The 26790-nt window shown below is 45.8% G+C and overlaps 1 protein-coding gene across 3 annotated transcripts; it reads right to left on the reverse strand.

Moving 5' to 3' along the window:
- Positions 1–381: 381 nt before the first annotated feature.
- On the reverse strand, positions 382–25894 carry LOC132389601 (NACHT, LRR and PYD domains-containing protein 3-like). 3 transcript variants are annotated; one of them, XM_059962084.1, is made up of 16 exons: positions 25756–25894; positions 23131–23300; positions 19958–20054; positions 18480–18755; positions 13562–13654; positions 12507–12673; positions 10972–11143; positions 10822–10872; positions 7588–9325; positions 6879–7112; positions 6578–6691; positions 2326–2496; positions 2000–2170; positions 1674–1844; positions 1351–1518; positions 382–1186 (listed from the first exon to the last, which is right to left on the reverse strand). In XM_059962084.1, the coding sequence occupies exons 3-16, from the start codon at positions 19965–19967 to the stop codon at positions 1099–1101; spliced, it is 3624 nt and encodes a 1207-aa protein (XP_059818067.1). In that variant the 5' UTR covers positions 19968–20054; positions 23131–23300; positions 25756–25894; the 3' UTR covers positions 382–1098. The 3 variants fall into 3 exon arrangements, with proteins under 3 accessions (XP_059818067.1, XP_059818068.1, XP_059818069.1); XM_059962085.1 differs by lacking the exon at positions 6578–6691; XM_059962086.1 differs by lacking the exons at positions 6578–6691; positions 6879–7112.
- Positions 25895–26790: the final 896 nt, after the last annotated feature.

The following is a 26790-nucleotide window of genomic DNA, read 5'->3' on the forward strand; positions in this document are numbered from 1 at the left end:
ACACCATGGTTTCCTTCTCCTTGCCTACTTAATTTAAACCCTCCCTAACAGCTATATTAAACAGTCCCGCCAGGATATTAGTACCCTTTGAGTTCAGGTGTAACCCATCGTTTCTGTATAAGTCATAACTTACCCCATCCCTCTCGTACTCGGGACTCAAGTGAAATCACGGCTGACATTTTAACTGTCTGCGAGAGCAGTTAGCCATGACGGGGCTAGGGTGGAACTGAGATCCTCGGCACCCAGATTTTGAGACACTGCTCTACAGGTGTGAGGGGCTCAGACCCATTATTACAGTTCACCGGGTGCCGGGGGCAGCAGTAACCCCAGTTCACTGTTTCTCCTTCAATGTGGATCAAGTCCGACACCAAGACAGGAAGTTACAGCGGTTTATTGATTTCATCATGGGAAATGTAAATTAAACAATGTGTGAGCTGCTGACTTGCGGGAATAAATAAGCTGCTCCCGACTCTCTCAAAGTCACACGCAATTAACTGACCGGCGACAACGAGTGACAGTTTGAATAATCAGTCCCGTTTCTCACCGTCACTGCACCGGGGAACCGATGATTATAAAATCACACTTCAGGGCCGTGTCCAGGATCGCTGCAGATCCAGGGTCACTGCCGATGGATTTGTCCATTTAACATCATTATATCGACCAGGCTGCCGAATGCACCATCCTCAGCCAAGGGAGCAAAAGGATTCTCTCCCGGGATAATCCCACCCTGGGACACCGGTGTCCCAGACGGAACCCCTGACCCCGGTCTCTTTTTGTCTGTGTAATTCCCCGGGATCTCACATGCGGGAGTCTCGAATTCACACATCCAGCTGAATCTGCGCTGCTGGACAACAGGCGGAAATACCTCACAGTGGACCGCTTCCGATGTCACCGAGCACGAGACTGGCGATGGTTCTGTTAAACCCGTTGGGAATTACCCCTGGCGCTCGCCCCTTAAAGGTAAGAGCGGGAGTTAAAGGAGAGGGGGAGTTAAAGGGGAAGGTGAGTTAAAGGGGATGGTGGGTGTTAAAGGGGAGGGCGGAGAATCGGCCAAAATGTTGCCATCCCGCGGGCGGGGATGTTCACACATTCAGATGTTCACAGCTCCACTGTCAGTCTGGGTTTGGGTTCCTGAAGAGATTTCAGTTCCTTCTGCCCGGTCCGACTGAACCGATTCGATCCCAGCCTGAATCAGATGGGAGAATAAAGATGAAATAAACGGATTACACAACATTGTCAGTAACAGGGGACCGGGGTTAATGTTTTAACAACACTCACAGACAAATATCAGCAGAAAACCCGAGGATCCGCTGATATTTTTTCACATTGAACATTAACACAAACACTCACCCGATCCACTTCAGACTCGGGAGGTTCAGTATGAGGCGGCGGAGAGCGGGGAAAGATCGATCTGTCAACCAGTTTAATCCCCAATTCAGCTCCGTCAGTGATGGGTTTGTACTGAGAGCGGAGACGAGATCCTCGGCACCAGAATCTGTGAGACCGATATGTTTCAGCCTGGAGATGAGAGAGAGTGAGGGTGAAGGATACAGAGAGATAGGAGATGGTATAAATCCCCAGTGCTTATCAGTAACACAATTACTGATCACATTAATGTTCAGTGTCAGACACCCAGTGACTGTAAACAATATCTCCCGCAGTCTGGTACTTACCCCAGTTTCTGTATTTTACACTCCGGTTTCCTCAGAGCCACAGACATAAGTTTCACTCCGGAATCTCCCAGGTTATTACCACTCAGGTCCAGCTGCGTCAGTGATGGGTTTGTACTGAGAGCGGAGGCGAGATCCTCGGCACCAGAATCTGTGAGACCGACATAATTCAGCCTGGAGATTAGAGAGAGCGAGGGTGAAGGTCACGGAGAGACAGGAGACGGTATAAATCCCCAGTGTTTATCAGTAACACAATTACTGATCACATTCATGTTCAGTGTCTGACACCCAGTGACTGTAAACACAATCACCCATAGCCTGGTACTTACACCAGTTTCTGTATTTTGCACTCCGGGTTCCTCAGAGCCGCAGACACCAGTTTCACTCCTGTATCTCCCAGTTCATTATTACTCAGGTCCAGCTCCATCAGTGATGGGTTTATACTGAGAGCAGAGACGAGATCCTCAGCACCAGAATCTGTGAGACCGACATCCCTCAGGCTGGAGATGAGAGAGAGTGAGGGTGAAGGACACAGAGAGACAGGGGACGGTACAAATGCCCAGTGCTTATCAGTAACACAATTACTGATCACATTAATGTTCAGGGTCAGACACCCAGTGACTGTAAACACAATCTTCCACAGTCTGGTACTTACCACAGTGTCTGTATTTTACACTCCGGGTTCCTCAGAGCCGCAGACACCAGTTTCACTCCTGAATCTCCGAGTTTATTACCAGTCAGTTGCAGCTCCATCAGTGATGGGTTTGTACTGAGAGCAGAGGTGAGATCCTCGGCACCAGAATCTGTGAGACCGACACCGTCCAGCCTGGAGATGAGAGAGAGTGAGGGTGAAGGACACAGAGAGACAGGAGATGGTACAGATCCCCAGTGTTTATCAGTAACACAATTACTGATTTTTTTCTTCAGCACGGCTGTGCAAGTCGGCCAGTGAGAACAGCGAGAAGAGTTTAAAAGGAGGACAGATTTACAGAGCGAGCGTCAGACGAGCGGGAGACAGAGTAGGAAGGCTTTGGCTCAACGGGGCTTCGGCGATAAAGGGTCGAGGCGAGGTAGGTTATCTGTTTACAATACAGACAGAGAGTATGTGTGTGAGGCTGGTTTTCTGTGCTCGGTGTCAGATGTGTGAGATCCTGAAGACTCCCAGCCTTCTGAACGGCAACATCTGCGCCCAGTGTGTCGAGCTGCAGCTCCTTAGGGACCGAGTTAGGGAACTGGAGATGCAGCTCGATGACCTTCGTCTGGTCAGGGAGAGTGAGGAGGTGATAGAGAGGAGTTACAGGCAGGTGGTCACACCGGGGCCACGGGGGACTGACGAAGTGGGTTACAGTTAGGAGAGGGAAGTGCAAGAAGCAGGTACCAGAGAGTATCCCTGTGGCTTTACCCTTTGACAATAAGTAGTACTGTTTGAGTATTTCTGAGGGGGGGGAGCTGTAAATGGCCTGGGGGGTGTTGGGGGAACAACAGTGCCCGCGTCTTTGGCACAGTCTGGCCTTGTGGCTCAGAATGGTAGGGAAAGGAAGAGTAATAAGGGACTCTACAGTTAGGGGATACGACAGGCGATCCTGTGGATTCAGGATAGAAACGCGCATGGTAATTTCCTCCCAGGTGCCAGGGTCCGGGATGTTTCAGATTGTGTCCAAGATATCCTGCAGTGGGGGGGAGAATAGCCAGAGGTTGTGGTACATATTGGTACAAATGACATAGGTAGGAAAAGGAAAGAGGTCCTGAAAACAGACTACAGGGAGTTAGGAAGTAAGTTCAGAAGTAGGACCGCAAAAGTAGAGATCTCGGAATTACAGCCTGTGCCACGTGACAGCGAGAATAAGATTAGGATGAGGTGGAGGATAATGCGTGGCTGAGGGATTGGAGCAGGAGGCAGGGATTTCAGATTTCTGGATCATTGGGAGCTCTTTTGGAGCAGGTGTGACCTGCACAGAAATGACGGGTTGCACTTGAATCCCAGGGGGAACAATATCCTGACAGCAAGGTTTGCTAAGGCTACTGGGGAGAGTTTAAAGTAGAATTGCTGGGGGAGGGAACCAAATTGATGTGATGGAGGAGAGGAAGGTTGGCTCACAAATAGAGAGAATTTGGAGACAGTGTGAAAGGGAGGATACGCAGGTGATAGAGAAGGGAGGCACTCAGTCCGATGGTTTGAGATGTGTCTATTTTAATGCAAGGAGTATGATGAATAATGAGCTTAGAGCGTGGATCAGCTCTTGGAGCTATGATGTGGTCGCCATTGCAGGAGGCAGGGATTTCAGATTTCTGGATCATTGGGAGCTCTTTTGGAGCAGGTGTGACCTGCACAAAAAGGATGGGTTGCACTTGAATCCCAGGGGGACCAATGCACTGGCAGGAGGGATTGCTAAGGCTACTGGGGAGAATTGCTAGGGTGAGGGAACCGAACTGATGTAACAGAAGAAACGGAGGCTTGCTCACAAATAGAGAAAATTCGGAGTCAGTGCGAAAGGGAGGATAGGCATGTGTTAGAAAAGGGAGGCTTTCAGACTGACGGTTTGAAATGTGTCTATTTTAATGCAAGGAGTATCATGTATAAAACAGATGAGTTTAGAGAATGGATCAGCACTTGGAGCTATGATGTGGTGGCCATTATAGAGACTAGGATGGCTCAGGGGCTGGAATGGCTACTTCGAGTGCCAGGCTTTAATTGTTTCGGAGATGACAGGGAGGTAGGCAAAAGAGGTGGGGGAGTGGCACTGTCCATCAGAGATAGTTTAATGGCTGCAGAAAAGGAAGTCATGGAGGGATTGTCCATGGAGTCTCTAAGGGTGGAAGTTAGGAACAGGAAGGGGTCAATAACTCTACTGGGTGTTTTGTATAGACCACCCAAAGGTAACAGGGACATAAAGGATCAGATAGGGAGAGGATTCTGGAAAGGAGTATTAATAACAGGGTTGTTGAGGTGGGAGATTTTACTTGCCCAAATATTGATTGGCATCTCCCTAGAGTGAGGGGTTTAGATGGGGTGGAGTTTGTTAGGTTTTGTCAGCAAGGTTTCTTGACATAATATATAGAGAGGCCTACAGGAGGGGAGGCTGTACTTGATCTGGTATTGGGAAATGAACCTGGCTTGGTGTCAGGTCTCTCAGTGGGAGAGCATTTTGGAGATAGTGATCACAATTCTATCTCCTTTACCATAGCATTAGAGAGGGATAGGAACAGGCAAGTTAGGGTAACATTTAATTGGAGTAAGGGGAACTATGAGGTTATCAGGCTGGAACTTGTAAGCATAAATTGGGAACAGATTTTCTCGGGGAAACATAGCAAAGGAATGTAGAAAATGTTCGGGAGATATTTGCGTGGGATTCTGAGTAGGTACGTTCCAATGAGACATTGAAAGGATGGTACGGTACAATATCTATGGTGCACAAAGGCTGTTGTAAATCTAGTCAAGAAGAAAAGAAGAGCTTATGAAAGGTTCAAAATATGAGGTAATGATATGAATCTGGAAGATTATAAAGCGAGCAGGAAGTAGTTTAAGAATAAAATTAGGAGAGCTGGAAGGGGCCATGAGAAGGCCTTGGTGGGCAGGATTAAGGAAAACCCCAAGGCATTCTGCAAGTATGTGAAGAGCAAGAGGATAAGCTGTGAGAGAATAAGATCAATCAAGTTTGACAATGAAAAATTGCGTATGGAACCGAAGGAAATAGCGGAGGTATTTAATGAATCATTTGCTTCAGCATTCATGACGGAAAAAAAATCCTGGCGATTGTAGGGTTGACTTGCAGTGGACTGAAACGCTTAAGAATGTTGATATTAAGTAAAAGGATGTGGTGGAGCTTTTGGAAATAATCAAGTTGGATAAGTTACCGTGCCAAGACGGGATGTACCCCAGGCTACTGTGGAAAGCGAGTGAGGAGATTTCTCAGCCTCTGGCAATGATCTTTGTATCATCAATGAGGACAGAAGAGTTTTCGGAGGATTGGAGGGTTGCGGATGTTGTTTCCTCATTCAAGAAAGGGAGTAGGGATAGCCCAGGAAATTATTGGCGAGTGAGTCTTACTTCAGTGGTTGGTAAGTTGATGGAGAAGATCATGAGAGGTAGGAATTATGAGCATCTGGAGAGGCAAAATATGATACAGTATTCATGGTCAAACTCTTGGCAGTGTGGAGCATCAGAGGGATTTGGGGTCTGAGTCCACAGGTCACCCAAAGCTGCTACTCAGGTTGACCTTGTGGTTAAGAAGGTATACGGTGTATTGGCTTTCATCAGTTGTGGGATTGAGTTTAAAAGCCGAAAGGTAATGTTGCAGCTTTATAGGACTTTACTCGCACTCCACTTGGGGTACTATGCTCAGTTCCGGTCGCCTCACAATAAGAAGGACGTGGAAACCATAGAAAGGGAGCAGAGGAGATTTACAAGGATGTTGCCTGGGTTGGGGACCAAGCCTTATGAGAATAGGTTGAGTGAGCTTGGGCTTTTGTCTTGGAGTGACGGAGGATGAGTGGCGACTTGATAGTGGTGGACAAGATAATGAGAGACATTGGTCATGTGGATAGTCGGGCGCTTTTCCCCAGGGCTGAAATGGCTAGAATGAGAGGGCACAGTTTTAAGGAGCTTGGAAGCCAGTACAGAGGAGATGTCAAGGGTAAGTTTTTAAACGCAGAGAGTACTGAATGCGTGAATGGGCTGTCTCTTTAAGAGACTCCTGGATGGCTACATGGAGCTTAGAAAAATAGATGGATATGGGTAAAGTTTTGGTAGTTCTAAGGAAGGAACATGTTCAGCACAGTTTTGTGGGCCGAAGTGCCTGCATTGTGCTGTACGTTTTCTATGTTTATTTGTTTCCATTGATCACATTAGTGTTCAGTGTCAGACATCCAGTGAATTTAAACATAATCTCCCACAGGCTGGTACTTACCACAGTCTCTGTATTTTACAGTCCGGGTTCCTCAGAGACGCAGACACCAGTTTCACGCCCGAATCTCCTAGTTCAGTATTACTCAGGTCCAGCTCAGTCAGTGACGGGTTTGTACTGAGAGCGGAGGCGAGATCTTTGGCATCAGAATATGTGACCCACAGAGTGAGGGTGAAGGACACAGAGAGACAGGAGACGGTACAAACCCCCAGTGTTAATCAGTAACACAATTATTGATCACACTAATGTTCAGTGTCAGACACCCAGTGACTGTAAACACAATCTCCCACAGTCTGGTACTTACCGCAGTTTCTGTATTTTACACTCCGGGTTCCTCAGAGCCGCAGACACAATTTTCACTCCTGCATCTCCCAGTTCATTCTCACTCATGTCCAGCTCCATCAGTGATGTGTTCGTACTCAGAGCGGAGGCTAGATCCTCGACGCCAGAATCTGTGAGACCGACATCGATCAGCCTGGCGATGAGAGAACTGAGGCCCAGAATCGGGAGACGAGATGTACCCATGGGGTCTGGGTATCTGGTATTGAGCACAGTCACACAGATGGAATGATGGTGATATCACACACGGGGAAGGGCAGGGGAGGACAATCTCACAATGGTATTTCTTTCCTTCTCACTGGGACAGTCTGCTGACGGTCTCTTGTCCCTCACCGGGAAGGGGGTGTGAATCTCTGACCCACCTGCTGCAGTCAGTGTCAGTCTGGGTATCAGTAACAGTGAGAAGGAACATTGTCAATGGACGTGTCACAGGCAGCGAGAAACACGGCCATTCCTGTAATTTACTACCATTAAACCAATGGCTGTTGTTCACTGATCTGATGAAGTCTCCAACATCCCATCACAAGGAACCACAGAACCCTCCCGTCCTTGGGGAATTACTGACTGATCCCCTGGGCATTTGTCACAATTCTTCACAATCTGACTTACTACAAATTTACCCAAATCTCAATGTAAGATATTCACATTTCAGAGTGAGAGATAAATCAAGTTACCTCAACTCCTGGCACTTGTACAGCCCGGGCCCCAGCCGCTGGATTCCTTCACCCTGAATTTGGCAGCTCCGCAGGTCGAGCTCTTTTATTGTATCACAGAGTCCGATGACATGAGACAGGACCGCGCAGTCAATCGGGGTCAGTGTCATTCCACCAAAGGAAAGTGTTTCCACAGATCCCAGTGCGGCCTGGGCCAGTCCACGATTCTGAGACTCAAACAGGTAGTGCAATGTGTTCAGGAGGCTCCTTTTACCAGCTTCACTCCATGTGTTTCCAATCTGGCGTTTAACCTCCTCCTTCACCCAGTCAATCACCCGGCAGGTTGTTTGATGAGGAAATGGACCCAGAAACTCCTCCAGTCCCCGAACTGTCATTGGGGAGGAGAGACCAGCAACAAAACGGAGGAATACCTCAAATCGCCCATCTGTCGTGCTGTGGACTTCAGTGAGGAATTTCAGGATATCCCCGGGATGTGGATTCAGGAATTGTGCGACTGCAGCTACAAACTCTTGGATGGTGAGGTGTGGGAATGTGTACACCACGTTCCGGGCAGAATCCTCTCTCTCCAAAAGCTCCATCAGGAACCCGGACAGGAACTGGGAAGGCTGCAGATTGAACTTGATCAAATCTCCATCTGTAAACACAATCTTCCTCTCGGACACTCCTCTGAAGGCCATCTGACCAACCCTGAATAACACATCACGGGGTCTCTCAATCTCACGGCCGTGGTTTTTCAGGATGTTGTAAATATAGTAGGAGTACAGTTGGGTGATGGTCTTCGGAACTCGCTGCGGGTCCCTGACTCTTTGTGTGAAGAAGGGGCCCAGTACGAGAGCGAGGATCCAGCAGTAGGAGGGGTTGTAGCTCATAATGTACAGGATCTCGTTATCCTTCATGTGTTTGAAAATAGCCGCTGCCACCGTCTGATCTTCAAAATGCCTGATGAAATATTCCTTCCGTTCCTCCTCATCAAATCCCAGGATTTCAGCCCAAACACTGATCTCAGCCTTTTCCAATAAATATAACGCAGTGGGGCGGGTGGTCACCAGCACTGAACACCCTGGGAGCAGCTTGCCCTGGATTAAACTGTACACAATGTCAGACACTTCACACCACCACTCGGGATCTGGGCACTGGTGCTTGGGTTCTGTATCTCTCCGACTGTCAGCAAAATCGATTCTGTGTTTGAATTCATCCAAGCCATCGAATATAAACAGCAATCCCTCTGGGTTCTTCCAGACCTCTCTCAGGAAATTCCCAAAGTAAGGATACTGATCCAGAATCAGTTCCTTCAGGTTTGTTCTGCAGTTAATGGAGTTTAAATCCCGGAATTTGAAACTGAAGGCAAAATGGAACTGTTGGTATATTTTCCCCGTGGCCCAGTCATAAACAAGCTTTTGTACCATTGTTGTTTTCCCGATTCCCGGGACTCCGGCCACTGCTGCCGAACTCCCAGATGTGGAGTTATTCCGGGAAAAGCTGCTCTGGAACAGCTGATGCATCCTGATTTTCTCCAGTTGTGCGCCGAGATGGCTTTCTCTCCACTCCTCATGGTCTCTGCCTCTTGCCAGCAGCTCATGTTCCACCAGTGTCCGATCTCGAACAGTAGAAATGACCGTGAGCTCAGCGTATCGATCAACCAGCTGGAAAACCTTCACCTTCTCCCTCATCAGGATCGTGTTCACTCTCAGTGTTTCAGTTTGTGCCCGCAGAGTCTCCTTGTGTTTCTGTTGAACATCTTCCATGGGAACAGACAGTGGTCAAAATTTTAGATGACTCAACTCAGAAATCGGTGTTTAAGTTCACAGGAGTTATTTCAAATCTATTGCATTAATTGGATACATCAATGGATGCTCGTGCATTGTAATCATAAATTCGATTAAAAGAACGCTGACTGGTCAGAGAGGCCTGGTTGAGGTAAACACTAATCATCACATTACCACATTAATTGTCCTGTCAAGCTAAGTATTTACAGTAGTTTACAGTCCCCCGACTGACCCGTACTGGACTAACTCCCACGACTGTCATTTATTCCTCCGGAAGAAGCTTTTAATCCCCAGTGTCGATGTGGCATGTGGAGACAGAGAAGAGGGTAGTGCGCATTATGTCAAAGGAACAGGTCGGAGAATCACAGCTCCCCCTCCCCTCCCACCGTCACTGATTCAAAATATAAAGAAGTGGCTTTGCTGATCAGAATGTGCGCTGTGGGTGGGTGATTCAGGTGTGTGGGATCTCAAAGTATGTTCAAAACCTGTCATGGGTGTGTGGGGTCTCACAGTGTGTCAGGACCCAGTCAGGGGTGTGTGGGGTCTCACAGTGTGTCAGGACCCAGTCAGGGGTGTGAGGGATCTCACAGTGTGTCAGGACCCTGTCAGAGGTGTCCGGGGTCTCACAGTGCGTCAGGACCCTGTCAGGGGTGTGTGGGGTCTCACAGTGTGCCAGGACCCTGCCAGGGGTGTGTGGTGTCTCACAGTGTGTCAGGACCCTGTCAGGGGTGTGTGGTGTCTCACAGTGTGTCAGGAACCTGTCAGGGGTGTGTGGTGTCTCATAGTGTGTCAGGACCCAGTCAGGGGTGTGAGGGATCTCACAGTGTGTCAGGACCCTGTCAGAGGTGTCCGGGGTCTCACAGTGTGTCAGGACCCTGTAAGGCGTGTGTGGAGTCTCACAGTGTGTCAGGACCCTGTTTGGGCTTTCCAATCAATTGAGAAACTTTGATTTTTGAACTGTTTAGAGAATGTGACAGTGGTAGAAATAATGTTCTTCAATAATCAGGGAGAGAATCTGTTTCATATTCAGAAATAGGGTTGGGAATTTCACTGCCGTGACAGTTCCTTCAAACAGCATGAAGAACAGTGAAGAACAAGTTTGCATGGAAATTGTCGAGAATTACCAAATCCTTAGTGCAGGGAAACGGAGGGGTTTTATTTTCTGAATGTAGAGTGGAAAAGCATTAACACAGGTGCAAGAAATGTGAGCAGTTTGAAAACTTTCTCTGGTACCATTTGAAAATTAACATCTTTTGATACACAGAGGAGTGATCCCTTTCAGCAAAGTCACCAACTGTCTGAGTTGTTCCTCATAATGTCCTGTGAAAACCCCCGATCCAGCAAATATTTTTCTCACTGTGCGCTGTGTCACGGTGTAATATTTACCCGATCAAATCCCCGTGGCTCAACAACGGCATGGCCCTACACAACATCAACCTTCGGTGGAAACAGCGGTTTCTTCACTTACCTTTCAGTTCCCTGGGAATCTCCGGTACGGGTCGATGGACCGGAACACAACCTGTTCAGATTTAACATAATTGGACACATTTCAATTCCTCAAATTATTAGTATGTTAGCATTGATTCGAAAATTAAATTAGACTCTGATATTATCTCACCATGTGCCTGTATTTCTTTCAGTATTTTGTCAAACTTTGGGACACCAATCCGCATTTTCACAAAGGTTTTCCACATCACTCTCTGGGCGCGGAAGCCTTTCTCCATCACCAGGCTCAGGAGGAGTTTAGAACTGTCTGCCCGCTCTCCCTTATCAGCCAGATCAGAGATTTTCTGTGAAGAGTAACAGTGAACATATTGGGGACTGACAGATTCACACAGAGAATGAGAAGTAAGTGATGTGCTCTGTAACGGGATCACACTGAACAGTCACCCGGACGGGTGCTGATCCTGTCTGGACATGGACTGTACATTCTGAGTGCAGAGCACATGGAGGGTCATTCACCGTGAATCTGGTCCACCAGTCAATGAGATCCTGGCTGGTCTGTACCCGCTTCATTGACGTGGCTCCTAATCCATAAATAATTCCTCATCGAATTTGACGGTGTAAAACAGAAATCAGAAAATATTGATTACAGATGAAGAAAGAATTCAGGAAGGTTTTTATAACAGAGTGAGCAGTCACAGGGAATTTGCAGAAAAGATGATGTGATTCATCTCCTCAAGTTCGCCGGTGTCCAACATGACAGCGGATTACCAGCTGACACCAGATGCCTTTCCTTTGCCTTTTCCTGTGGAGGTTTATTCAGTGATTACACATTACAACATGGCAGTATTCCCCGATCCACACTGTTTACAATTACAGATTCTAACACAATCATCTCCACCCTAAACAGAACACACTCGAGCTCCTGTGGCATTCACAGATGATGTCCCCATTCTCACTGTCATCCTTCCGTCATGCTGCACGATCTTTCCAAAATGATACTTCCTGTCATATTTCCATTTAATACTGTAAGCCCACACAACTGTTTCCTGCTCAACTCACTCTGAACATTGAGCTGCCTCCCACCATTCCGCGGGATCTTTTCAATCCTTTCTATCACTGGTTCAGATTCACATCTTTGAGATTGTATATGCAGAAATGATGATGTGATTCATCTCCTCAGTCCGCCAGTGTCCAACATGACAGCGGATTACCAGCTGACACCTGATGCCTTTCCTTTGCCTTTTCTAGTGGTTTATTCAGTGATTACACATTACAACATGGCAGTATTCCCCGATTCACACTGTCTGCAGTTACAGATAGTGAAACAATCATCTCCACCCAGAACAGAACACATTCGAGCTCTGTGGCGAACACAGATGATACCCTAGTTCTCAGTGACATCCTGCTGTCACGCTGCACGGACTTCCGAAAGCGAAACATCCTGGCATATTTCCACTTCATCTCCTCTATTCTAAGTCCATGCAGCTGCTGCTCACTCTTAACATTCAGCAGCTACCCACCAGTCTGCCGTGTATTTTCACCTCTTTCTATCACCGGTTCAGATTCACATTTTGTTTTGTAATTGCATGTACAGTATTTATTTTCCAATTGTTCGTTTCTTTAATTTAATATCCGATGAGTCAGAAATCGGACACCCATCAGTCCTGTGATGTGTGAAAATTCAAACCCATTCTCTCTCCCACTCACCCGATGTTCCTCTCCGCTGAACTGATTCTCGGCCGTTAACGCCAGGCTCACTCGGTGCACCCCTCCTTCCATCGCCTGCTCCAGCCTGTCCCAGTAGAAATCCGTCAACTGCAGCAGTTGCGAATCGTCCCAGCTTGCCAGGAGCTCGGTGATCGCTGAGCTCCGACCTGTGAAGGAAAATGAGGAGCATTATTGGGCAGCAACTTTCTCTCTGGAACCTAAAGATGATGCACCAAGTGATCAAACAGCCCGAAATTTATATATATATATATATATATATATATATATATATATATATTTAGGAGGGGAGTTGGGGGTGGTGAAATGGGCGCAGACCTGGGAAGAGCAGAAGCATACCGGTGCTGAAGAGGCATAATTCCATCTATTGAAGGCTGCCCTTTGTGTACCTGGGAATATACCTCTCTATTTGAAAAGGCTCGCTTCTTCCTGAGAATACAGTAACCCATCACCATCACTGTCCTGATACTGTCCATCACCACCGCTTTGCTCTGGGTTACTGTCTGCCTGCCTGGTCAACCACTTCCTCAGCAAATCTCTGGATTTCGCACAAAATGCTGGAGGTACTCAGCAGGTCAGACAGCATGTATGGAGAAGAATAAACAATCGACGATTCAGGCCAAGGGCCTTAATCGGGACTGGAAATGAAGGGGACAGAAATTCTAGATATTGCCACATTTCTACTCCTTGTTGTCTTGATCCGAAACGTCAGCTGTTTATTTCTCTCTATGGATGCTGCCTGACCTAGTGAATTCCGAAAATATTTTGTGTGACTTTGTGTTGCTCAAAACTTTCAGCATCTATAGAATGTCTTGTGTTCTAGAACACTCACTGTTTTAATATGCATCACAATCTGCGAGAGAAGCAGGAAGAAAACAGTAATTGTACCCTGTCCACGTGTGACTGTGCTTCCCCCAGAAATGTTATCTGTCTCTGCTCAGTCCCCTCACAAATAATTTGGAAATTGACGATATTGAATTAAACCCAGACACAGAGTCAAGGCAATATTTATAAATTAAAATAATTCACCGACATACCCGTGACCTTTCCCGATGTTGACTGCACTGGAACTCTTCCGATGCCCGCTCCTTGTGCCATTTTGAGGACAGGTGTGATTCGATTTTGATGCTCTGTTCAAACAAAATTAACAGGAGGTTCAGACATTAATTGAGCTGTAAAGGAGAACATTGTTTTGCTTTTATACTGAGGAAAACACTTCCAAATATCTTGGGCCTGTCCACTGAAGCCTTGACATGGCCTGGTCTACCTGTGCCCATCCACCCACAGTCAGACAATGTCCATTTCCGATCTCTCCATGGATTGTACACTGCGCCGGGATTCCCCAGGGTATCTACTCTGCCTGCTATATTGCAGACAATTCCCCTTTATGAGCGAATCCGGTGTCTTGGACCGGGAATGATGTGTCAATGGAATGCGAGGCAGGTTGAGCAGACTGCGCCCACTGTTTTGGTTCTCCTACCACTGGTGGCGCTATGTTGAGTAATGGACAACTGTTACATCAGGGTGGGTTGAAGCTTTTCTGCTGACCAATGGGACATCTTTTCCTCTCATCAATGGATTACACAGATTTCGCTGTCACACCTGTTCTCACCATCTCCTTTCAGTTTAACATCACCTGGTAATGATGCTTCAGGCAATATGTGGTTTGATTCTATGTTGAAGCACTGTGACATCCTGAACAATGCAATCCAACCTCCTCCCCGTCCCCACCCTGCACCAAACACACACACACAGCATCGCGGACATATTCTCCTGAGCCACTACATTTTCTCCTGTACGACTTTAAGAAAATCATTAGCACTTAAACTCTGGTCAAGCTTTCATGTCACCTGGCTGTTATCAGATAGTTAAATGGCACCTTGCGAAACAGACCATCGCCAGAGGCTCAGCAATCTTCCCACAGGTCAAATTTGAAGACAGAATATAATATTAATGATAAGACCCTTGGGCAGTGTGGAGGGTCAGAGAGATCTTGGAGTTTGTGTCCATAAGACACTCAAAGCTGCTGTGCAGATTAACAGTGTTGTGAAGAAGGTGTATGGTGTGATAGCCTTGATCACCTGTGGTATTGAGTTCAAGACCTGTGAAACAAAGTCCAAGCTATATATGAACTCAGTCAGACCGCACTTGGAGTACTGAGTTCATTTCTGGTCACCTCACTACAGGAAGGATGTGGATACTGTAGAGAGAGTGCAGGGGAGATTTACAAGGATTTTGACTGCATTGGAGAGCATGTCTTATGAGAATAGGTTGAGTGAACTTGGTCTTTTCCTTTTGCCGCCACGGAGGATGAGGTGACCTGATAGAGGTGCACAAGATGATGGGAGGCATTGATCGTGCTGAAATGGCTAACACGAGGGGTCATAGTTTTAGGTGCTTGGAAGTAGGAGGTACGGGAGATGTCACAGATACTGGTGGGACCATGGATTCCACTGCCAGCAACGGTGGTAGAGGCGGACACAATAGGGTCCTTTGAGGAACTCATAGATCGGTACATGGAGCTTAGAAAAATAGCGGGCTCTGCTGTAGGGCAACTCTAGACAGTTTCTAGAGAAGGTTACATTGTCAACACAACATTGTGGGCTGAAGGACCTGTAATGCGCTGCAGATTTCTATATTCCATGTTTTTTTATGTTTTATTGTTTTACAACATTCAATCATAGTGGCATTAATGTGGCTTTTTTGACGCTGATGAACATAAAAGTGTCAGAACACGGATTCAGCAGCGCAGTAGATACGGCATGCGCTTGTGAATATGCGCATGGCAGTTAATTATTATTTCATTTTGATAGTATTTAACTCAATACTTGTCATCGTAGCATTTGTCGAGAGTTGAACTCAACAATTCTTCGCTGCCTGCTTGCATTCGACCTGAGAAATTGAACTGTCGAGTCAACTGGGTCTGAAGACTAGCGGTATTAGTTTTATATTTAGTTGCTTTTTTCAGCCGCAGGGCAGGCTTCGTTTTCCATTTGAAAGTCTTAGTCAACTGCCCTTTTTGGCCTAGTGTTTATTGTCTTCTTTTCCCTGTAATATTGTTTGCATTAAAATCTGTGAACTATTGACCTGCGTCAGTGTCTCTCACTCCGCACTTGGGCGATATCCGAACCGGGTGACAAAAAAGACTTGTGTCAAAGTGGAAGGATCTCTGTAAAGTGACCAAAATTAATTCTGAATATAAAACAGAAAATGACTGATTGCGTAAGCATTCCTCTTTCTTTAATATGACACAGCAAGTCAGCACTGGTGCAGCCTATTGGTTTTAGAAGTCACATTATTATTTAAATTGAGATCTGTTTTTGGACACCTGTGTGCAGTCAAGATGTCTGAATTGATTGTAGTAAGACTACAAATGTAACTGGAAGTTTCAACTGTTGGCGAGTCAAATCACACCCCGAAGACAGAAGAACACTACAAGGAACTCCGTTAAAGGGTTATTGAAAAGTACATGTCAGGAGATTGATACAAGAAATTTCCATGTCACTGAATAGCCCTTGGAGTACAATTAAGTCAATCATCAATAAATGGAAAGAAAATGGTACAGCCCTAGATCTGCCTGGAGGAGCTGTCCTCAAAAACTGAGTGAGCTTACAACAAGAAGACTGGTGACGGAGGCCACCAAGAGACCTATGATAACTGTGGTGGAGTTGCAAGCATCAGTGACTGCGCAGACAACAATTGTTACCTGGGTGCTTCACCAGTCACAGATTTATGGCAGAGTGGCAAAGCGAAGGACGCTGTTGAAAAAAAAACAGAGTTTGCCAGAAGACATGTGGGAGACCCTGAATGTTCTCAGGTCGATGAAGCCAAAACTGAGCGCTGCCTTCAGACTAAATGCTATATTTGATGTAATCCTAACACTACACATCATCAAAATCAGACTGTCCTATCCGTGAAGCATCATGCTTTGGGGACGTTGCACTGCAGCAGGCCCTGGAAGTCATGTGAAGGTGAAGGGTGAAATGTATGCAGCAAAATACAGGGAAATCCTGGAAGAAAACCTGATTTAGTCTGCAGGAGAACTGCGACTTGGGAAAATATTTGATTTGCAGCAAGACAATGACCCCAAGTGTAAAGCCAAACCTATACTGAAGGAGGTTAAAAACAACAAACGTACTGTCCTGGAGTGGAGCATATGTATAAGCTTTCCAGATCAGTTTCAGACCGAGGTGTTATGCCAAAGGAATACGCTAATATAGGCAGAGCGAACGTGTTTATTGCTCTTGTTATGTTGTTACTATTCAGCTCTGTTTGGCAGACATTCTTTAGCCCTGAAGTAAATTCTGTTGAATGATGTCTCTTTATCACGCGGTGATCTATCTCCTTTGCTTGTTGATATCCTAAATATACCTACATCTTTCATATTCATGTATCTGCTATATTGATTCATGATGATCTGTCATATACTACAAGCTCCACTGCATCTTTCGTAATGTTTATGTTCTATACTTCTCTCGTCTAAAGCTAATGTTTATATCTTTCGAAATTAGTTCCGTTATTTGAATTAGTTGCTTTACAGATGCAACAGTGAATATTTTCAAATCATTCCCTATAGCAGGTGCGTCAAGCTATAATGCATGTTTTCCTGTTTTTCTCCGATTCGGTAAATTAGAGAGCGGGTTTAAAGCCAGGCAAAACCATAGCAGGCTTAGCGTTTCGCTCAAGAAAATGCGTACATTTGTTTTGATAACTGTTTTTGTTCCTTTGCAGTTGTTAGTCGGTGATTATTGTACGTCAATGCTTCGTCAGATGTTGTAGATTTTTCAGAAGTATTCGGTGTATATTTTAGGAAGTTTTGTTAACCACGAATGAGGGACAGAGTCAAATGTTCAATTTTTTTTCATAGTCAATATAAAAGCATAAAAGACTTCTGTTTTTCCTCCAGACTCGACATGGAATTACATCATTTATTATCAGTTGATCCTTAAATCCCTTCCTAACCTAACAGCATCCTTTCTGCCTTTCTGTAAGTATATTCTGGTTACGTCAGTGACTGGTTATTAGTTGCAAAATGTACGGTTATAATTTTATATATAAAATTGTCTTATTATTATTAAGAGCCAATCATAACATAGTAGATGACCATTCAATAGTCTTATAAATACAGAACTAAAGCTATCATTGAGGCTGGTGGTACACACCTTCAGCCTTTTATATCTTCTGTCCCATGGGAGTATGAAAGAGAGAATGTTTGAGGTGGGTTAGGGATCAGCAGCAAAGCTTTGGGTGGGGGAAATAGCATCTTGCTAACTTGATTCACTTCTTCCAGGGGGTGACAAAAGTGATGGATGAAGTTACACATGGATATTGCCTACTTGGATACTAGTCGTGTGTTTGCCAAGGTCCCACATGGGAGTCTGAAAGAGAAAATTAACATGCTTGGGAACTAAACTTCTGGATTCATAGTTATCTTCCCCATAGCAGACAGATGGCAATGAGGCTTAAACTGGCTGGCGATCTTTGACTAGTGACGTTTCACGTGTACACATATGTCCCTTTCCCTAAGACTGGCCACAAAACCTACCCAGCAGTGCTCTGTGAATTGCTTTACCAGAACGACTGCTGTGCCAGAAACGAACCAATCCCACCTCACCCACACACCATTTTCAATTCAGGATGGGAATAATTTCTGGGGCTTTCAATGAAATTCGCTTCCCAGTGATCCTGTGTCCATCCTGCCGAATGCACTTCCCTCAATTCATATCCCAGAAATGTTCTCCTCATCGGAACAGTTGCATTTCGTCCGATACACATCCTGGAAATCCTTGAAACAGGTAGTACATTTCCTGTAGTGGGGACACGGGTGCCCCACTGCCACATGTACCACACCCACACATTTCCCCTCTCCTATGTTTCTCAACCTCCAACAAAACCTCACATTTACCCTCCTCCATACCACATTCTGAGAACACATCACCCTCACATTACACTCACCCATTCCTTGTTGGAGACATGGCAATTCCATGTTTGATGAGCTTCCGAGTTGACAGACAGTCGCCTCACTTGTGCTGGTTCCAGTGTCTCTGACGTCACTGTCTCTGAGCTGATTTTGCTCACCCTCCTCTGCGGCCGGACTGCATTCAACTGGGACATTGCTCTCAGTCTCACCCTGCTCTGGTGCATTGTTTCCGGTGTCCCGATCATCCACACTCGATGAGCTGCCTAGTGACAACCTCTTGAGTAATTTCTGTACCCAATTTAATTTCCCACCTGAAATAAATGACGAAATACAATTTAAACTAGAGTGATTTAGAGCTCAGCAAAACAAGGATTCACAATAAATGAATCACAAAAATATCATAAGACATAGGTACAGAATTAGGCCAATTGGCCCATCGAATCTGCTCCACCATTCAATCATGGCTGATCCTTTTACCCCTCCTCCACCCCATTTTTCGGCCTTCTTCCCGTAACCTTTGACGCCGTGTCCAATCAATAACCTACAAGTCTCTGCCTTACATACACCCAATGACTCGGCCTCCACAGCTGCCTGTGGTAACAAGTTCCACAAATTCACCATCCTCTGGCTAAAGAAATTACTGTTTAAATGTTTATCCTGAGGCTGTGCCATCTTATTCTGGACTTCCCCAGCACAGGAAACATCGATCCACATCTACTCTGTCTAGGCCTTTCAACATTTGAAAGGGTTTAATGAGATACCCCGCCCCTAACCTTTCTAAACTCCAGCGAGAATAGACACAGTGCCATCAATCAATGGAGTCGAGACTCCGGCTGACCAGATTTGGAGTGGAACTGTGTTGCTGAATGTGAACCTTCTTTGATTATGTTTGTCTCTTGCTGTTTTTATATTTCCTGTGCTGTATCAACATTGAAGCTCATTAAACGTCTTTTGTGAAAATAACTTTCACCATTTGTCCACAGCCCGGACATTCATTGGGGTATTAAAACACGGAAACACACCACAAATTTACCTATAATGAGCTATCTCCTGATCCTCAGCAATTCTAAACGTTGGCAATGTTCTCGGCCTGGCTACAGAAAACGGATTTCGGAAACTCACTTCATCTCCTTTGCGCAGCAGTCAAGAAAATCAAGGGGGGAGTTGCTAATTACCCGACTAAAACCTGAACTGTTGTGTCATCACACAATCTCTGAAATTCTGGAAAAGCTCTTATCACCTGTCTCTGAATTTTATAAATGATAGTTGGATTCAGGGTCTCCGGCTCCTTTCACTCAGGTGAAGCTTTGCCTGGTGAGTGGAGTCATTCCACCATTATCAGTGTCAGGTCCCTGCGCTGGAACTGTTGGACTGATCGATTACTCAAGACCTCTTACCAAGGTATTCAATGATCCTGTTGCTGTGCCCGTTAGCATCTGTGTAAGATACTTCATCGGAACGATTGTGCACAGATGCGACAGAGGTTTAATCATAAAGATCCCAGTGATCATACCTGTAGTCATTCTGAATCCGACTGACGATTCCTGGTTGTTGATTTTTTGTTTACTCTTTGGTCCCGGTGCAGAAATGCTCCACCTGCCGGTGATTATCTGAATTACACGGAAGCAGACAGTGAGTCGGAGATATGATTTCTTTGAAAATATGACAGAACCTACATCCCCTGTATCAGAGCAAGAGTTGGCTTAGGGACCAACCATTCCCCGTCTGTCGGCATGTCTGTCCAGTGATATGTGGCGCATCCTACTGATAGAGTAACAGAGCAGCAGAACACAAATGCAGACCCTTCAGCCCGATGAGAAAATGCTAACCACTGTGCCCACAGATTTGCTCCTCTTTTTCTGTTTTAGCCCCATTTCCTCCTGGCATCCTCAATCTATCTGCTTCTGGAAATATACAATTGTGCCTGCCTCATCCACCTCCTCTGGCAGGTCCCTCCACGTCATCACCAAGCTCTGCGTGAAACCATTGCCGCTCCTCTTTGTTTTACAATCCATTTACCACTCCTTTGCGCATTTAGATCCCCTATAAGCAATGATAATATTCATCATGAACACCATCTACTAATGTTATGTCATCAGTGAACTTACAAGTCAAGCCTTGTACATTCGCATTCAAATCATTGCTATCAAACAACGAATATCAAATGTCCCAACTAGCAGTCTTGCGGCCTCTTTTCAAAGAAAAACCTTCAATCGTCACTCTTTGCTTGCTACCTTCCAGGCAATTTTGAATCCATCTAACTTTCTCACCCTGGACCGCATGTGATCTTAACTTCCAGACCAAGCTGTCATTTGGCACATTGTCAAAGGCTTTACTGAAGCTCAATGTACAACATCCTTTCCGCTGCCCTCAATGACACTCATCTTCAAAAACTATAGCAAGTCTTGTTGAACACAAATTCCCATGCACAATGCCATGGTGTCTCCTAATCAAACTCTGTCGATCCAAATGTCGGTGCATGACTGTCACATATTGTGGAAAATTATCTCTGGCACCTCCCCTACACTTTTCTCCACTCACCATCGAAATGCCGATTTTATATCTATATAATCAACATCAGGAAAGTTGAGGTCAACAATGACAGCAACCCTGTTGCATTTTCACTTTTCGAAAAACTGCCAAGTAATCTGCTCCTCATTATCCCAGTCACTTTTGGGTAGGTATGAAGATTACTCCCTTCCCGTTTCTGACTTTCATTCACGCTGTGTGAACATGGTCCCTCCATGACGTCCTCCGTTTCTGTTGCTAGGATACCATCCCTGATAAGCAGTCTCAATTGACCCCCTTTTACCCCCTCCTTTTGCATTCTGAAACAACTAAACCCTGAAACATCAAACAGCCAATCCTGCCCTTGTAACAGTCAAGTCTGTGTAACGGTGATAACATGCACCTTTCGTGTTCTAAACCATGTGTAATTTACTCTTATTATTAATACTTTTTGTATTGAAGTAAACACATTTCAACCCATCCAACTGACTACATGATTCCCTGTCCACAACCGATCCTTCCACAGTCTCTCTGAACATAATCCCAACTGCACCATCAACTGCCCTAACACTTTGTTTGCCGTCCCGCAACGACTGAGCTTGAACTGACCCCGGCAGCTGCAGGAGATTCGTTCATCTCAAGTACAGATATAACCCATCCCTTTGGTACAGAGTGCTACGTACTCGTGAGACGTGACAGTGGTACCCTTGTCATGTGACTGGGGTTGAAGTTATACTGGACTTGAGGTAGTGGTCTTGTGATGGTGGAGTGACGTCATTTTCCTGCCAGTAGAGGTCATGTGACAGTTTTTTTTTACAGGGTATAAAAGGAGGACCCCTCCCTGTGAGGAGGGGCAGTTCGTGGCTGGATTTACCATGTTGACTTCATGCCACTGCGTGATTTAATGTTATGACGCAGTTCAGTTGAAAAATGAAGTTTTATCCAATGCCTAAAGTTTAAAAGGTCATTGCCAGCAGTTTCTTCACAATACTGCTAGTTGAGAATCAGTGGAGAGTGAAGATCGGTGTTCGGGAGTTAAAGAACGAAGAAAATCGATTTCAACGGTGAAACAGGTTCGACCTTGTTTGATCCTTATTCGGAAGGAAATCGTTGACTGTTCTCGTTTTAATCCCTGAGAAATATCAGAAAGGATTGAGAACGGTGTTCTAAAGGAAAAGGTCAATGCCTTTAAGCCGTTTTGTTTCGTAAATTCTTCGTGGGAAAAGTTCGATGTTGGGAACCGAAACAGCACGACGTGAAAGAGAATTTAAATTGTCTTTAAAAGTCTCTCCCTTAAATGGATTGTGAGCATTTTGAACTTCTGGCAATACCACTTTAAAGAACTGTTTTTGCAACATCGCTTTAAGAACTGTTTAAGCTGCCGCACAGCAGCTGATTTCCGATTACGTTAGTGTTTTGTTTACTTTTGGGGTGTTTGTTTTCAGCATTTAATAAACGTGTTGTTTGTTATATAACCCCCTGCCTAACTCATATATTTATTTTTGCCTGAATCTGTAACAAGAGTCAAATTGGAAAATAACTTCGTTGCAAAACCTATTTCTGCTTAATCACAGGGTCAGAGGTTCTGAGAATTTATTAGTAGAAATATTTGATGAAGTCAGGGTATGTAAATGTAAATTATTGATTGGCTTTTGCCTTTTGTGACTGAATGAAATGTGGTGCTGGGTCTTTTGGCATCAGATGTGTTGGTTCTCGGCAGAGGCTTGCACAACCATATACTCTAGGGAAGTATATCATTATAGCTTGCAACAGCCAGAGGAATCAATTACATGTCACTGTGATTCATGGTAGTTCTACATTTCTGAAATCACTACAGAACGAAGCAATTGCAGCGTCTCATAAAGGGAGGGAATTGTCAAAGCATTTTGAGATGATTCTGACCTAACACAGCCAAGCAAGGAAACATCAGAAGTGATCTAAATCTATTCCAGAAGATGCAAGAGCTTGAGATGATCAAACACTGAGGGAATGGGAGTGGCTTTAAAGAACAGGGATCACTGACAGCACTTTACCAGACCTGGAGTGATTACAACTGGGTCTGATAGAGGCATAACTGGTTCCTGTGGGCGCATTCAGTCTCACTCCAACTATTTCCTACCTTTCTTTGTACAGGTATATAATATCTAAAGGACCAGTGTTTGAGTAAATGAGACTCACCAAACTTTCTCCTGACTGAATCACCGGAATCTCCGAGTCAGATGTGTTCTCTCCAGTCGGTGCTCTCAGTCTTCGTGCTGGTTCACTTGTTGATTTTCCCTCGTCCTCAGTTCTGGTTTGCTTCCAATTGTGGGCTTTTCTTCCAATAAATCTCTCACCGCAGATCTAGCCTTAACATGAAAAATAATGAAGCATGTTAACAGCACAAAGGAGAACAAAATATTACTGCTCAATGTTCCTAAATGTAAAACACACTGGAATTTAAACATTGAAGTCAAATATAATGATCTGAGTGAATAAATCTGTATTTGTTCCTCACACATCACAAAACAATATGGGATAAGGAGAAGCCATCATTCAGTCAGGAACAGAATTAGGTGATTTGATCCATCTGCTCTGCCCCACCATTTAACCATGGCTGATTTACATTCCAACACCATATTCCTGCCTTCCTCCTATAACCCTGAAGCTACAAGGAACAAACATAAATATATTAACCTCTGCCATAAATATACCCCAATAACAGCTTCATCCACCATCTGTGGCAACAAATTCCACAGATCAGCCACCCTTTACTTGATATTCTCCTCATCTCAATTTTAAAGGGAAGTGTCTTTATTCTGAGACTGTGTTCTCAGATCCCAGACTCTCCATCAAATGGAAGCGTCCTCTCCAGGATGTCCACTGTATCCAGGCTTTTCAGCATTCAGAAGGTTTCCTTAAACAAGCACAACCCCCACCCCCACTGTCCCTCAGAACTCCATTGAGCACAGGCCCAGGACCATTGACGAACAGACAGGTGACAATGAGGGGTAATTTCCAAACACGCTTTGAGCATTGAACCCTGGGTCCAATTCTACTGCTGCAAAAATTTACTGGCCATCTCCCCATGTGAGGGATGGTAAAGGAACTCATTCTCTCCTCAGATTAGAACTCATTGACTCCATAGGACATCCAGAAACAAGCATCTGACCACAGACCAGAAACACTCACTCAACACCTCATGAGACTGAGCAGCTCGATCCAAAGCTCCATTTCACCAGGGTCAAAATGTGTCATAGGGTCACACAGCTGAACGTACCACTTACCTCGCACATCGTCCCCACATCAGGGATTTCCCCACAACCAATGTCCAGCAACCCGAGACTTCTGATTCATTGTGGAAGGAGGAATATCCAACCCCATCTACAGAGAAACTGACCTGGTCAAATCCCAAATACTGACAGTTCCATATTCCAGGAGTCTACATACCGGGATTACAGTCCAAGCACCAATTTCCCAGGTCTCCCTTGCTGCTGATAACATGCTGCAGTGTTTCGGCCAATCAGAGTTCCAAAGCTGACACTCCTGCATCAACCTGTGGCAGAATGGGAACCTGATAATCCTCTGACTGGAGCAGATATTGGGCTGGAAAACCTGGGCGTGGGTCACCAGCAGGCTGGGATACGTTTCACATTGTCTCCAGCAGCTAAACTGAAAGCATTTTATCATTGTCCGATTGTTAAATGAGATTTTGCCCAGCACAATTGGCCGTCACATTTGCTGTGGGCTAACAGGAATAACAGGCTTTTCATTTCAAATTGAAATTAAATGCTGGAAACTCGGTATATCAGATTGGATCTGTGGAAAGAGAAACTGTGGAAGACTCACTATCAGAACTGATGCTGCCCGATCTGCTGAACGGTTCCAGCATTTTCTCTTTTGACTTTAAATGATTCACAACTATTTAATGATTACAAGGTGTTTGTGACGGCCTGAACAACGTTGCACAAATGTAATTCCCATATTCATTAGTTTTGTCTGCATTCCAACACAGGGTTAATACAGTCGATACAGTGAATGCTCACAGCATCCGCCCCACCCCATTATCAGTCTGTTACATCTGCTTCCGAGGCCGCTAACTCTCAATGAGAGGAAATGACCGGAGAGCGATAAAAATGTGCACCACTCCCTGCAGATCCTGTGGCTGTTCCTGGCAACAGGGAACTTGCTTCTCCAAACATGACCAAAACAGGAAATAACAGACTCAACTGTAAATACTGGGAGTTTCCGTCTGGCAAAGATTAACACATCGGCCGTTTGATAACTTTGAAACTAAAATTGTAGTGACTGCCTTTATCCTCCCTCATTCTGCATGAAATAAATCCTCTGGCAATCCAGGTAACAAACACTGATTTCAGAAATAACTCCGTGAGGCAAAACACTTCACAATGAAGGCAACGGTAGAAGAGAGATTGTCGATATTTATCATCGAGGTGGTGGGTTGCAGGCTGGACAGAGGTTGAACCAGATGTGCAGGGATTAAGCAGATGGAACGGGTGGGAGAAGGGATCAATGACGATCACTGACGGCCCTCCAGCAATGCACAGACACTGAATTAACAGTACATACTACTATGTACTAAAATGACAAAGATAGAGCAACAGGAGCTTTGGCATTTACCCTTCTCCCCGAACCAACTTTTAACAAAACACCATGGAAAATATCCCCAGGTTCGATGTGAAGGTCTCACAACCCGGACAGACCCCAGCAGATTTTGTCCAGGAAACGGGGTGAGACCGCGAGTTCGGGGAAGTTACCGGGACTCACCGCCCAGCATCGGTCGGGACCGGACTCAGTACTCACCGCATGGATCTTGTCGGTCCCGCTCCGCAGAGAATCATCCGACCCCCCCGCCCCGGGGGGCGAGGACCCTCTCCCGATCCGGATCCCACAGACAACCCGCCGCTCCGGACCCGCTTCAGCAAACAAAGAAAAATAACCACTGGCCGTCCCGGGAATGTGAGCATGCGCAGTGTTTATTGCGTCATCAGGGAGGGGCGGGACCTCGGAGACAAACCCGCAGATGCCGCCGATCTGCGGTCAGACGGGATCACGTGACGGTGGAGGGTCTCCCACGTGACCCGGTGACTGTTCCTCGCCCCTCACACGCTGCCCGACACATCGGCCTCATTTCCTACATTATTTCACATTCACAGCTCTCCCATCTCAGACACGTTTCTGCCCCATCCCCATTTCCTCAATCATGGAATTAATTTCCATCTTCTGCGGCCCCGTGTTGCCCCAGACACTCACCTCCCACCCCGTCACTATTTCTATCTTCCCACCTCCCCCTCACCTGGATCCACCTCCCACTCCCCAGCTCTTGCCCCATCCCCACCCCTCATCTCTTGTAACTGACTATCTCCCGTCCAATCTCAGTCCAGAGGGAGGGTCTCGGCCCAAAATGATGACGGTCCATTTCCCTCCACAGATGCTGCCCGACACACTGAGTTCTTCCAGCAGTCTGTTCTTTGGTCTGTATAACCCGTGTTAGTATGGGGAGCGGGATTTTACACCATATTCCAGGTACAATCTCAACAAGCCCAAATAATTGTCACTTTGCGCGGACCATTGACCCCGCTTACAGGGCAACAGTCTGCCGTGTTTGCCCCCCAATGTGGTGAATCCCTCCGTTCGGCGCCACCATGGGCTCAGACATTTCTGCTGATAAGCCACTCCTGTCCCCACCACAAACATCCTGTCCGCCTCCTCTCACACCATCTTCACCCTGTCTATAAAATCCCCCCTTCCTCCCGGGGGAACCAGCATCAAACCGTCGGGCCGAGCGTTTCATCCTACCTCTCAGCGATGCAGGAGACGCTTCACAAACGCCCCAAC

Source organism: Hypanus sabinus, unplaced genomic scaffold, assembly GCF_030144855.1.
Source record: "Hypanus sabinus isolate sHypSab1 unplaced genomic scaffold, sHypSab1.hap1 scaffold_61, whole genome shotgun sequence".
Classification (NCBI taxonomy): Eukaryota; Metazoa; Chordata; class Chondrichthyes; order Myliobatiformes; family Dasyatidae; genus Hypanus; species Hypanus sabinus.